Source organism: Melanerpes formicivorus, unplaced genomic scaffold, assembly GCF_026170545.1.
Source record: "Melanerpes formicivorus ecotype bairdi unplaced genomic scaffold, bMelFor1.0.p_v2 SCAF_6, whole genome shotgun sequence".
NCBI lineage: Eukaryota > Metazoa > Chordata > Aves > Piciformes > Picidae > Melanerpes > Melanerpes formicivorus.
Window position 1 is genome coordinate 7,596,138 of NW_027142358.1, and position 14,292 is coordinate 7,610,429.

At 45.2% G+C, this 14,292-nt stretch overlaps 1 protein-coding gene across 2 annotated transcripts in view; it reads right to left on the bottom strand.

The window, feature by feature from the left end:
- Window positions 1-14,292, bottom strand: part of CNNM2 (cyclin and CBS domain divalent metal cation transport mediator 2) — a 135,207-nt gene that overhangs the window by 14,669 nt on the left and 106,246 nt on the right. The window contains exons 3-6 of one of the 2 annotated variants that reach the window (XM_068139470.1): window positions 9,942-10,079; window positions 7,679-7,848; window positions 3,517-3,610; window positions 605-670 (exon numbers count right to left, since the gene is read on the bottom strand). In XM_068139470.1, coding sequence (XP_067995571.1) covers window positions 605-670; window positions 3,517-3,610; window positions 7,679-7,848; window positions 9,942-10,079 — 468 coding nt within the window. The remainder of the gene's footprint in view (window positions 1-604; window positions 671-3,516; window positions 3,611-7,678; window positions 7,849-9,941; window positions 10,080-14,292) is intronic. The other variant, XM_068139472.1, reaches the window with a different exon arrangement.

Below are 14,292 nucleotides of genomic sequence, written 5' to 3' on the forward strand. Positions count from 1 at the left end.
AGCAAGGAAAGGTCTTAAACAAAAAGGGAACGAGGAAACCTTACAAGAGGTCCCACAACCTTCATATACATTGTTACAAATCTGTCCACCCAGTAAATCACTGTGCTTGTCAACAGCGGGACCCTCACGGAGAGAAAGCTCAAAGCTTTTGAGGAAACAAAACGGTCAGACAAGACATAGAATGTCCCCGTAGGAGAACAGAAGAACTCTTTCTATTAAAGAAGTTTTCCTTGTATGGCAGTTTAGCAGCAGACATTCTCCTCTGCCAAATGTATTTTCTTCAGAAATTTTTTAAGCCTCAGCTTGGGAGAGAATGACTTCTTATTAAAAACTTCCCCTCCTCGTTTTTTCCACCGGCGTACACGTGAGGAACAAGAGCGAGCACACATTACCAAATACGTTTCCTTCTTTTTAGTTCTTCCCATTTTGGTGACTCTGTCCAGTTACCACAAATGAATGCTCAGGATACCTACCTGTGAGGCATAACTCTGTGCTGGACTTCTCCCTAACGAGCAAAGGGGTCAGATAAATACAGACTGCAGCTGACTTTTTATGGCATCAGGGCAGTCACAAGAATGGTGAAAATAGAAGCATGCGGATTTACCTGGAGAACCTGCTGCTAACAACTCTGTTCTGCTGACAACAAAGGTACGAGACAGGGACAAGGGAACTAGAAGAGGGAGAGAAAAAGGATGAGATCACGACCAGAAAGGTGGCTGCTATCCACACAGGGGAATGAGCCAGTTCACACACTGAAGAACTCAAACCAAAAGTGCAAATCAACTGTGAAAAGGTAAAGGGTTAAAACAAAGCAAAACAAAACAAAAAGACAATTAAACAAGTTTAGGACTAAAGCAAAAAAACAAGCCTAAGGAATCCCAGTGAAGTGAACAATTTTCACTTGCTAATTCGGATGGTTATGCAGCAAAGCACAGCCCATCAAGGTACACAGGTACACTAAAGTTTTAAAATAGTCCAAAAGGAGCAACGGTGCCCACTCCAGTCTGGAAGGCAATGAGTTAAAGCAAGTCAGAAAGCTTTCACAGGTGCTGCTCCAGGCAAAAATAGGAGGGGAAATTAGGGGAAATAAAAATACTTCAAGTTTTCAATAAAATGTCAAGTGAGGTTGTGATTCTCTAAGCCCATCCCTGTCAAGATGGGTATCATATTGCTCATCCCTACTGCAAACCCCTCCCCAGCTATGGTTAAAGGAAAAAAAAACTCTTTTGTTGGTTTTTGGTTGGTTGGTTGGTTTGGTTTTAACTTCGCATTTCAGGGTCTTATTTTGTTTGGTTGAGGGTTTTTTTATGTGCTTTACTCTCCTGCTACTGATTTCACATTCCAGGCGGTAAGATGAGACACATGAAATAGAATCAGGACACAGAGGAGCAGAAGTTTTCTCTCATTCTGAAATTACTTATACTTCCACTGAGTTTTCCTGCCTACAGCAAGCAACAGGATTTTATTTTTATGAGCTCATCCTAACAGAAATCTCAGGATGCTGAAAGACATCATAAAACTTGGGTGTAATGCCATTAAAATGAGGGGCCTGCTATTGGTAAAATCCAGCCAGCTGAAGGTTAACAAACCTAAGGTTGGTTAAGATCACTTTAAAATAGGTTGTCATGACAAAATCTAGGGCACACAAAGAGGACATAATTTGACCTCAGAGGACTTGGGGCAACTGGCATGGTTTTGGGAAGGGTTAGCAACACAAGGGAAAACAACACGTGGGAACATCCAAACTGAACAATGGTGGCACAACAGAGATGCCACAAGTGATTTCCAAGCATAGGTCTGGTTGGGGAAGTGACCATGACTATAGTGCAAAAGCTGAGCTGCAAAGCTGAGGGTATGGTGTAGCTGTTCACACGTATGTCAATTCCTCACGGACACTGCTGCTACCACTTGGATAAAATCCACCCAGTGCTCTGCACATTGGCAAATCTGTCAAGGCTCAAAAGGTGTGAGATAGACTGATCAAAGTGTACACAATTAAGGAAGAATTAGTCCAGCCTGAAAAAGTGAGCTCACACAGCCAAGAGAACTGCTGTTTTGTGTAGAGTTGCTGAAGGCTGTAATCTTAACCTACAAACCCATGTTCATTTAAACACCCATCACCACTGTACATACATGCAGATACACATACAAATAAAACAAGCTGGCTCTCAAGTGAAATAGAAATCCTGCTGTGACAGGAGGACCTGATTTCAGAGTAAGAAACATCTCTCCCTGAAGCTAAGAGAGTGGCTTTGGGTCAGCTGGCAGCCAACACCAGCCCCCCAGCTCTCTGCATGGCTGCCAATTCCCAGCTGAGGTCAAGATCTAAGCAAGGACATTGCTGGCACCAAAGTAGAATCATAGAATCATTAAGGTTGGAAAAGACCTTTAAGATCATCGAGTCCCAACTGTAAACCAGCTACCATGATGACTGGCCACTTCTGTGAAGGACAACAAAAAATGCTTTTACAAATATAAGAAGTTCTTCACAGAGAGAGTGATTGGCCATTGGAATGGGCTGCCCAGGGAGGTGGTGGAGTCTCCATCACTGGAGGTGTTTAAGAAGAGACTGGATGAGTTGATTAGATGGTGTTGGGTGATGGGTTGGATTTGATGATCTCAAAAGTCTTTTCCAACCTGGTTAATTCTATTCTATTCTGCATCCTGAAGTGCCACATTTGTATGCTTCTTGAACACCTCCAGGGATGGTGACTCTGCCACCTCCCTGGGCAGCCTGTTCCAGTGCCTCATCACTCTCTCAGTAAAGAAATTTTTTTAATGTTCATTCTAAACCTCCCTTGGCACAACTGAAATCCCATTGCCTCTTGTCCTATCACTAGTTGCTAGTGATACATCACCAAATGCTGAAATACAGCACTGGAGCCTACTCTTGGTGGATTGTAAGACAAAGCCAAGCTGTGCCTGTGAGGTTATGGCTTGCATGCTGAGCACTGGCTCGCACCTTGGTGGGAACTGGCTTGCACCTTGCCCTCAGACACTCAGCTCTCCCCTGCTGCCGATTTCGTGGTTACATTTCCACACACGCTGACAGGAGCAGTTCCTTCTCTCTCAGGGCTCTCCTCCTTTTTCTCAAGACAGCTTCAGAGCTCAGCGTGGTGAAACCAAGCAGCTCTAAACTGTAGTCGTACTTTGCACCACTAGATGTCCTCCTGCCACTAATTACTTATTCCTCTTCATTCCATCCCTGTTACCCTACCCTAAGCTGAACTACAAAGCTGTTCTCCAGTACCGAACACATCACTTGCTAAGGCCAACGCTCACATCCTCTGGGAGCTGGCCAGCCCTTGGGTTCCGGAGTCAGATTCACCACCAGCCCATGTTCCTCCCAGGGATGTTGTGCCAGGCAGGTGGTTTCACTGGCAAGGAGGTATCTTTTACATCACACCCACAAATGTGGTGGTGAGGATTCCCTGCACAGCCTCCTCCCGCCCCACTCACAGGACAGGCAGGCATGTGCAGGAGCACATTCCCAAACCAGAAGGTAAGAGGACATACCTGGTGATGCTGTGAGGGCCATCACCCCATAGTAGGAAAAAGCACCAGCTTCAAACTTCATCCCCTCTTTCCCAGCCTCCACTTCCACCTTCCCCTGTTAAGGAAAAGGAGAGAGAGCTGCAATGAAAAGGGACCATAGGCACAAGACCAGCCTTGAGCCCTGAAAGCTATTTTTGCCTGACATTCCTGAGCAGTGTCAGGGTCCCTCGACTATGTAATGGTGCTTGAACCAGGACACACCCTGGAGGGCAAGATGCTCTTGTACCCTGAGCTATCCTGCTCTTTGGTGCCCTGTGGCCAGCATAAGTCCCTGCAAAAGAGCAGGATCGTCACAGCATTGTAGGGTGGTATTACTGCCCTGCTCCAAGTGCTGTCAAGTTTCTTTCCCTCAACTGCCCTAGTCCAAGTGCTGTCAAGTTTCTTTCCCTCAATGCAGAGTGAAAAAAAGTACTCCCCCAGTGTCACAAGAAGCTCCTGTGAAGCATAGTCATCTGGGGTCTCGAGACATCTAGACATTTTGGGTCACAGCCCACATTCACACAGAGTCCCCTCTAACACAAATAGAGAAAGGCAGATGGGAGACCAACATGCAAGGAGGCCATCTGCCTTCACCAGTGAGGTTTCCACAGAAACAAAGCCTTAATCCTGAAGGAGCAGACTTGAGGCTACTTTGGTTTTCTTGGTTTCTAGCAGTTTTACCTATTCCAGCACCCTGAACTTAAGATTCTGCTCCTCCACAGGGTTTTGCCTAGAAGGACCCTCAGTACTTCCCATGCTGCAGAAAACCACACTGCCACTCAAGTGAGCCCATTTCTGATGTGTGCTGAACCAAATGTTTAACATTGTGCCCCACAAATGACTCTAGAACAGAAACCACCTCAAACAGCTGTAAGCATCTGAGCTGTTTTCATATACAAACAGCCAAAACTAATTAGCCTGGTTTACATGTTACCCATCCTTACTGGGACTGCACTGGGAGTAGCAGCACACCACTGCAGACAAGAGAAATCTCATGCAGCTTTTAATCTGAACTGCACAAAGGTTGGGGTTTTCAGGCAAACATACTTCCCTTCCCCTCTGGTTAGGCTAGAAAGGGCAGACAGATTGCCTGTCCCATGTGTACTAAATAGTGTGAACACCAGCTGACACGTTCAGATTAAATGAATCCAAAAGGCAGATTTTATTTTCATGTGTTTATGTCATTAAGAGTAACTTAAAATCAGTAATCATGCCTTTAACTTCACAGTACTGTAATAAGAAAACAAGAAAATTAACTCAGTCTGCATGAGTCCTGATACCAAGTTGACTAACTGTCCCAGGTGAGAAAACCCCACCACATTTACCTAGCAGGAAGAGAATGCCTAGCTCACAAATCCACTTTCCTGCTATCACAAGCAACGACTTCATATAATCCCTTTTAAAACCAATTTCACTCCACAACCCATATAAGTAGCTTATTTTTTCATTATAAGCCTTCCAAAAGGTACAGTTTTGTAACCCAGGCAAAGACTGGTTATAAACAGAGTTCCCAACCTACTTACTGCTGGTAGTTATTCACCAGCCAAGACCAGGGCTCCAAAACACATTCACAACCAGGCTTTGATCTTCATATACAGCGAGTCTGCAGTTAGTAGAATCAAAGAATGATCCAGGCCAGAAGGGACCTCCAAGGGTCATCCAGTCCAACCTCCCCATGGTCAGCAGGGACATCCCCAACCACACCAGGTTGCACAGGGCCTCACTGAGCCTCACCTTGAATATCTCCAGGGAAGGGGCCTCAAATTGGGCAACCTGTCCCAGTGTTCCACCACCCTCATAGTGAAGAACTTCTTCCTGACATCCAATCTGAATCTGCCCTTCCCTAGTTTGAAGCCATTGCCCCTCGTCCTGTCACTGCAGGTCCTTGTAAACAGTCTCTCCCCATCCTTCCTGGAGGACCCCTTCAGGTGCTGGAAGGCTGCTATTAGGTGTCCCCAGAGCTTCCTCTTCTCCAGGCTGAACAACCCCAGCTCCCTCAGCCTGTCCTCATGGCAGAGGTGCTCCAACCCTGTGATCATTTTTGTGGCCCTCCACTGGACCCCCTCCATCAGCTCCATGTCCTTCCAATATTGAGGGCTCCAGACCTGTACACAGTGAGGTCACACTTCAGGTGAGGTCTCATCAGAGCAGAGTAGAGTGGGAGAATCACCTCTCTGGATCTGCTGGCAACGCATCTTTTGATGCAGCCCAAGATGTGATTGGTGTTCTGGGCTGCAAGCACACACTGCCTGCTCATGTCCAGCTTCTCATCCATCAGCACCCCCAAATCCTTTTCCTCAGGGCTGCTTTCTAACACCTTATCCCCCAGTCTGTATTGATAGTAGCTAAATACAAACTAGTAATTAGTAGTAGGGGCTGAGTTTCAATTCCAAGACCATTGCTCTACTGGCACACAGAGCAGCACTTCCAAGTTTCCCAGTGGTGGCCATATGAAGAACAGGCATGCTTGGCCTAGTCACAGTAGCTGAAAAGCTGTTAAGAATTCCACAGGCATGCTATTATGTGTGTTCTGTTTAAGTGCCTGCATGTGTGGTTTCTGGGTTTCCACTGTTTAGAAGGAATTCTGAAAAAACACAATCAGCAAGAAAAATAACAACAATAAAAAAAATAATCTCCACCTCCTAGAGTATAACTTCTCATTAGCTAAGAGCAAAGCTGTTGCAAACAGGTGACTTTCCAACTAGAACCCAGAGTTTACCATGAAGGTATTCTTGATCTCTCAACACAAGAGATGAGCCTAAGTCCATTTAAATACAAAAGAAAAGTATTTATCCCTCTTGATGCTTGCAGAAGCAATCTTGATACCATTTTTATATTAAGTACCTACTGCAAGACTCAATTTTCCAAATGCAGTACAGAGCTAGCACGTTGTGTGTGCTAAATATTTATTGGTTGCAGAATAGCTCCAAAAGAACTGACTGTCCTTTTTTATCGCCCATGTCCTCCGTCCTCATCTCTGCAGCATTACCTCACTCAGGAGTATTATCTGGCCTCTGGAATATTTCAGATTGTAAAAATTCAGCACATAAAGAGCAGTTAAAGAGCTACCAGTGGCTCCTCAAATCCTTGGGGGGGAAAAAAAAGACTCTTTTTTTAAGGAGAATTATGTTGAATCCATAACCTTGCAGTTTTTCCTTAGTTGTTTATCACTGACAGCATTCAAATCTCCCTTGCCATGGCTTTTTGTTTTGGGGTTTTTAAGGCCATTGTAATGAAGATTTCAAACCCTGTGTAACAACTTTATTATCTACAATGCCTGTGGCTTTGTAATTGAAACTGATTTTGGTCATGCAGGATGGAAAAATAAGCAACTTCCCAGCAATACCTCTCTTAAAAGACTGATCCTGATCAAACAGTGCTAGACAGAAGCTGAATTTCTGTGTAAAGCTTTACCTAGCCATTCAATCTTCCTGTCAAGTAGCAAAACCTGGGAGGTAATCAGTACTGGAAGCAACCCTGCACAGAACAAGCAGAAATCAGTCCTTCCACACCATGTAAGGCTCCAATCTCATACACACCCAAATGCAATAACCTTGAAGTAGGGCAAGTGCTTGGATGGCAGGGTGCCCAAGAATGGCAGAGACTGTGACAGGAGGTGTCACCCCTCTGGATACTGCAGTGCCCCACTGAAACCTATGTTTCTCACAACTCTAAAGGCACAAATTTCAAAGCAGCACCCAAAGAAAGTCACTTCTCTCAACTATCAAACCCCTCAATGCCTCCTTTGGCAAAAGGAAAAAACACATTCCAGACAGCATCCTGGTCACACTCCTATGACATGACATTTCTTGCATCCCTATTTTCCAAGCAATGCCAGCTACATGCACGGATTTCTTTGCATTGCCTATCCTAGTAATACCTACAGCATAAGCATTGTTCAACAGGTGACTCAAAGTGGGAAGTGCTCCCTACCCCTCATAGCTGTTTTAACTGAAGCTAAAAGCAGCTGAGCAAGCTCTTCCAAGTTGGTCAGGTCATAAAGGATGAAGGAGCACTTCCCAGGAGCCATAGTTCCACTCCCATGTTTGAAAGGAAGCAAACTTCAACAACTGGAAGAGGTATAAAGAGGGGTATGTCAGGAGATGAAGGATTTTGCACATATGTACATAATCATGTGTCTGACCTGTAAAATGAGAACAAAGTAGTCGACAGGCTTGTTTCGCTGGTAGAGGTAGTGTTCTGGGGCTTTCTTGTTCTTCTCGTCGTATTTCAGCTCCTGGATGACATTGGGATGTTTTAGCAGCCTGAGAAGGATCTTCTCTGACATCTGGGATGGACCAAATGCTTCAACTTCTATAACACAAGACAGAACTTGGTATTACACATCATATGTCTGGAAAGAAGTTAGCAGCACTCGTTAATAGACTTTTGCCTATAAAAGACACACGGATGCAGAGAGATCCATTATGGAATTGTAGGCTTCAAGACTTTTGAGACTGTTAGATTTGTAAGAGGTGGGGGGAAAAGCCTGGAATGCCCCAACTTTAATCACTGAAACATTTTTCCAAACAGCCAAAACCCATGTCTTCATCTGAAAGGGAAAAGAAAAAGGCAGTCTTGCCTGCTTGAGAGTTCAGAGTCACAGATGTGTAGGCTCACTGGAGAGTTGTGTAAATGGAAGAGTTTTACAGTTGGGGCACAGAGAACCTTTGAATTTATCATTCCTCAGAAGGTATTAAAATGCATGTTTTACACCTTTCTAACAAAATATCCCCCCAAAAAATGACTGTTTGGGGCTTAGAAAGCTGTTCTGGATAGATGCTCTATATAAATCAAAGACACAGTTGGGGCTGTCATGGTTCATATGGGAAGAGTTACTCAAAATGAGAGGCAGTGCAGGTCAGTTCAAACCACATGGGATTAATGCCTGACACACACAACGCTACTATTAGCCACTTGCTCTTCAGTATTCCCAACAGGAGCTGTTTGAAGAGGAAAAGCTCATCCTTGTATGGGAGAGCTAAGCCAGTGATGTCAAGACTTATACATGCAAATTGATAAGCTTTCCTAACACCTCATTTCAGAACAGGACCATTAATAATCCAGTACCTTTCATCTGCTAGAGATACTATTCTCAAATTAGAAGAGAGAAACCAAAACTGTAGCTTTCATGTTATTTGGCAGTGGCTTCACAGACAGACTGGGATTTAAGCTATACAATCTTTTCATCCAAGAAGCAGCACTGTAAGACTATGTCTGTTGAGCAGGTGTTTAGGCAACTCCATCAGGTCTTGCACCACTACAAGAACAATGCCTTGCTTGCTGTTAAATCCACATCTTCCTCTTGAACTGCTTCCTTTCATCAAGGACATGCTCACATGCACATGAGCTGTAGGAATCCAAGCCTTTTAAGGAATTACTGCCCCTCAGTTGAGAGGGGATAAACGATCACATACACGTTTCTTTCAAGAGAGAGGCAAAATAAAAGCATGAAGGTGGACTGGGCAGGCAGTTACTGCACCTTAAAGGAAGGGAAGTACTAATTTCCAATTGGAGCTGGCAAGCTTGAGACAAAACAACTTTATAATTTTCAACCCACAGATACATGTTGAACATCACAGTGAAAGACTCCCATCTGAAAGGCCTGCAAGCCAGAAGTCTTTAGATGTCAGAGAGCACAGGCAACAGGGAGGTGTGCTTCCCACAAGCTCTTAACAGGTCTGCTCCTCTCTGAGGTGAAGGGACCAACTTTACGACGAAAGGCAACACCAGCTGAAAGGAATCATTCAAGGCCCTGGCCTCTCTGCCAGACTGCCCACCCAAGGGCTAAAATATCAAGGTGTTCTGAGATGGTGACAACTGTCCTCTGAAACCTGAAGTCATCAACGGAGGTCACACAAGCCAGCCAGAAATCCGTTTTTTAAAGTACAGTTCACAATCGCCTGCGCAGTCTGCATTAAACGTGTCAGAAGAGTTTTTCACTTGGAGTCAAAAAGTCTGATGGAACAGGTTTAGACCTTCCTGTAAAAAGTCCAGCATCTTTTTCTGGAGAAGGCGCCAGAGTGCAATTACAGTCAGCTGGCCCAGTGGTATCGAGTCCTCTTTGGTTTGTTCCCTGAGCTCTTCCTAATGGGCTGCACTTGCTAGTCGTTAATCTGATGGACTCTAGACATGCAGTGCGGCACTTGGCATTCATCCTTACCTTTCAGACCAATTTAAAGTTACTGGTCCACCCCTGGTAAATGTCTCAGAGGGTTCATGCCGACACTGAACACAGGAGAGGAGAGAATTTAAAAAGAAAAACACAACAGTGGCATTATTTGTCACCCCACAATCCAGCCTCCCTTCCCGCCTGCACTCTCCCACCCACCTCAGCGGCCTTTGCTGACAAACTGCCTCTGAGGCTCTGGCACAGCTGCAAAGAAAGATAGCCCAGAAGCACTTGCCTGTTGCCAGGAACCGGTGCATTGCCAGGAGGAGCTGCGGTGATATTTTAACCTTCATCTCGCTGTCTGTCTGCTTGAAGGCAGAGAAGTCCTGCTTCCGGTCCCGATGAGCTACTTTCTTTTTCGTCTTGTTATCAGCTGGGGAAGGGAGGGTAGGAAAAGAAAGGAAAGAAGTGATTTCTGTTAGAACAGGCTCCAATGTGAACTGTCCTGGATGGAGTCAGCCAGGACAGCCACCCAGAGCACAGGGCACAGACAGAGCCCTCTGCGGCTTACGCCAAGCCCTGCTCATCAGCATGCAGCCCAAATCAGAAACAACTAGTGAGCCGTGCTGCAGGCTCATCTCTCCGTGAGCCCCTGGCCTGCAGACACGGTCTTTGTCACTTCAATAGGGAGAAAATCTCCACCTGCAAACATCTAATTGCAGAGCAGGTCTGCACAATGCACACAGTGTGTGCACATTTCTAGGTGCAGGGCAGGAGTCGTGCTCAGTGTTACTAATGATCAAAAGGTGTTGCTCTGCAAGAGTACCTGTAAGTACCTCCATTATTTTTTTCATATATATTCCTTGGAAAATCCCCAGCAAGAACATAAACTGACTATACAATGATACATCTCTTACACTGTGGCACGGCTTCACTGACAGCTTTGGCAAAACCCCCACGTCTTTGATCCAAGTACCTCCTGAAGTCTAGCATATGCAGTTCCTTTTGTCCTGTCCAAACATCAACAAAAGCTGGCAAGCTGCACAGCCTGGAGGTGGGAATCTCTGGCTGCTTTACAGGCACTTTAGAATGAAGTACCTTTTTTGCCTCAGTTTTTAATAGCAAGATAGGTTATCTTCCACAGAACTGGCCTCTTGAGCTGGCAGATGGAGTCAGGGAGCAGTACAGTTCCCCTGTAATCCAGGAGGAAGCAGTTAGAGACCTGCTCAGCCATTTGGATCCCCACAAGTCCATGGGACTGAATGGGATCCATCCTAGGGTGCTGAGAGAGCTGTCAGATGAGCTGGCCAAGCTGTTCTCCATCATTTACCAGCAGTCCTGGCTCACTGGAGAGGTCCCAGAAGACTGGAAGCTGGCCAACATGATGCCCATCCACAAGAAGGGCCAGAAGGAGGAACCAGGGAATTACAGGCTTGTCAGCCTGACCTCAGTGCCAGGCAAGATTATGGAACAGGTCATCTTGAGTGCAATCACACAGCACTTACAGGATGGCCAAGGGATCAGGTCCAGCCAGCATGGATTTAGGAAGGGCAGGTCCTGCCTCACCAACCTGATCCCCTTCTATGATTAGATGATTGCCTGGTGGATGTGGGGAAGGCTGTGGATGTAGTCCACCTGGACTTCAGTGTCCAGTTCTGGGCCCCTCAGTTTAGGAAAGATGTTGACTTGCTGGAATGTGTCCAGAGGAGGGCAACAAAGCTGGTGAGGGGTTTGGAGCACAGCCCTGTGAGGAGAGGCTGAGGGAGCTGGGGTTGCTTAGCCTGGAGAAGAGGAGGCTCAGGGGAGACCTTATTGCTCTCTACAACTACCTGAATGGAGGTTGCAGCCAGGTGGGGATTGGTCTCTTCACCCAGACAACCAGTGTCAGAATGAGAAGATACAGTCTCAAGCTGTGCCAGGGGAGGTTTAGGCTGGATGTTAGGAAGAAATTCTTCACAGAAAGAGTGATTGGCCATTGGAATGTGCTGCCCAGGGAGGTGGTGGAGTCACCATCACTGGAAGTGTTTAAAAAGAGACTGGGTGAGGCACTCGGTGCCATGGTTTAGTTGATTAGATAGTGTTGGGTGATAGGTTGGATTTGATGATCTCAAAGGTCTTTTCCAACCTGGTTAATTCTGTATTCTGACTACACAAGGTTCAGAGTGGTTGTGCTTGGGGCTTGGAAGTACACAGTCTCAGGAACTAACAGGTTTCCAAAAAAAAAAACCCAACCAAACAACTCTTCCCACATCAGCTAGCTTTTTATATATGAATACTTATAAATCTTCAACTTTCCATGGACAAGCCTCCATTACAGGACTATCACAGACTCCAGAGCAACACAGTGAAGTACCTACTGTAGATATCTAAAGCTCATTCTTTGAGCACTGCAGATCAGAAAATTTGAGATACCTGTTCCAGTAAACATGGAGATGAATGATTAAGACCTAGGTCCTTTTTTGTCTTTGAAACCAGAAACCTCTTCCTTTTGTCGCACTTTACCCAGGACCTGCACTACATCAGGGGCTGCAGTTTCTCTTCCAAAAGCAGGGATAGAAACCATCCAAGGGTTACAGACCGCAAACAATACCTGCTTTAGGAATATAGTATGAGACAGAGTTTATCTGTACATGCAGTTAAAGAAAGACAGATACCAAAGCAACATAAAGTGAATAGAAGAAAAGTTCCCCAGAAGCTATCCCTATGTTCTACCTGTTTTAAGAGCAGAAATTGCTTTTTTTCTGAAAAGCTCAGTGAATGCTGTTTTTCACAATGCTGTGGCTGACATTCTTTCTCACAAGCTCTCTTATTGGTCTCTTTAAGGAGATAAAAATCACCGCAAATACAGGTTTTGTTCCTAGGACAGGGAAACGTCTCTTCAGTGGGGCAGTAAAGCATCTGTGTTTCTCCTGTGAATGAGCTGTGCCACAACAGGATTCACACTGCACTTCTGGTACTTGAAAACAGTGCCAGCATCACACCGTGGGAGGATGTCTTAAATCTTTCCATCTGCGTCTGTCCTCAAGGTAAGAGACCCAGGCTCTAAATCAAATGATGGGTGATTTCAACTCCTCCTTCTGTTTCCTGGCAGCTTGTCCAGAAACCTTTCCCCAAGCAAAATGTGACACAGTGAGAGCAGGGCCATATGGCTTAAAGCCATTATCTTGGTGAGAGGCCTCGAGCATAAGCCCTATGAGGAGAGGCTGTGGGAGCTGGGATTGTTTACTCTGCAGAAGAGGAGGCTCAGGGGAGACCTTATTGCTCTCTACAACTACCTGAAGGGTGGTCGTAGCCAGGTGGGGGGTGGTCTTTTCTCCCAGGCAACCAGCACCAGAGCAAGAGGACACAGTCTCAAGCTGTGCCAGGGGAAGTTTAGGCTCGAGGTGAGGAGAAAGTTCTTCACTGATAGAATTGTTAGCCATTGGAATGGGCTGCCCAGGGAGGTGGTGAAGTCACTATCCCTGGAGGTGTTCAAGAGGGGACTGGACATGGCATGTAGGTGAGGACATGAAAATGTAGTGCAAGCTTACAACCAGACTGTTTGTCTGCAACATGCAGAACACAAGGGTATCTTAAGGTGTTTAATTTGTAGAAATATTCCAGATTCTACATGGGGCAAACCTCTCTGAATCTGTAAGAGTGAAAACCAGCAGCATTCCAGTTGCATTTCAGGGGTGATTAAACTTGTTTCCCCTTAGAAAGAGGTAAATAAGATAGGCCACTAGTCAAACCTGGGTCAGAATGGTAAAATCCATGTTCCTCAAGTGGACTCTGTGGTTAACACAGAACATACAGTTTTCTGTCTTGCACCTCTGAGAAGATTGAGAAATACTCTCCCACCATGGCAATGGCCATAGGAGTACAGGACAGATTCCTGTAGTGCATCAACCATGAAAAAATGCTCCAGCTTTCCATTAGTAAGAGCCAAACACACTAACAGCTCTTCATAATGACACTGGCTGAGATGTAGTGAGAGCTTCCCTGTGTCATAACAGAAAACTCTTCTCTCCTCCCCATCAGAATCCCCAATACAAAGTTTCATGCTCAGAAGTACTAACACAATCCAGATGTTGAAAGGTCAGACATATTTCATAGTTTTCTTGCTCCCATCTTCCTCTCCTTGCTCCCAATATCTCTGCTAGCTATAAGACACAGGAGACTAACAATCTAAAGAAATAGCACACATTTATTAGGCACCCAATGCTTGAAGAAATTCAGCTGCAGAGCTTCAGCAGTGAGAGCAGCTTTCAGCTAAAACTGTAAATACACAATTCCTTCTACCCTAACACAGTGGAAAATGTATTTGTATGGAAAGAGCAGAAAGGCAAAGCTCCAACACCAAGGTCAGCCACTTCACCAAATTTCAAGTTTCCATCAAAACAAAACATTTTTCAAACTTCAGCACAAAGGTGTAGCAATGCTGCCAAAATTTTTCCTAAGGTCTACTTTTAAATAAACACCTAGCATGGAGTAAATCAGTCTAAAGGTTTCAAGTTGGCTCATTCTGAGCTGAGCAAGCCAGCTTGGTCTTATGATGAGGATCATCAGAGAATGATGATCATTCATTACTAGATGGGGTTACTAGCAGTGACACACTGATAATAACACATCAGACATGAGCTGCTTTAACATACTGTGGATAATAA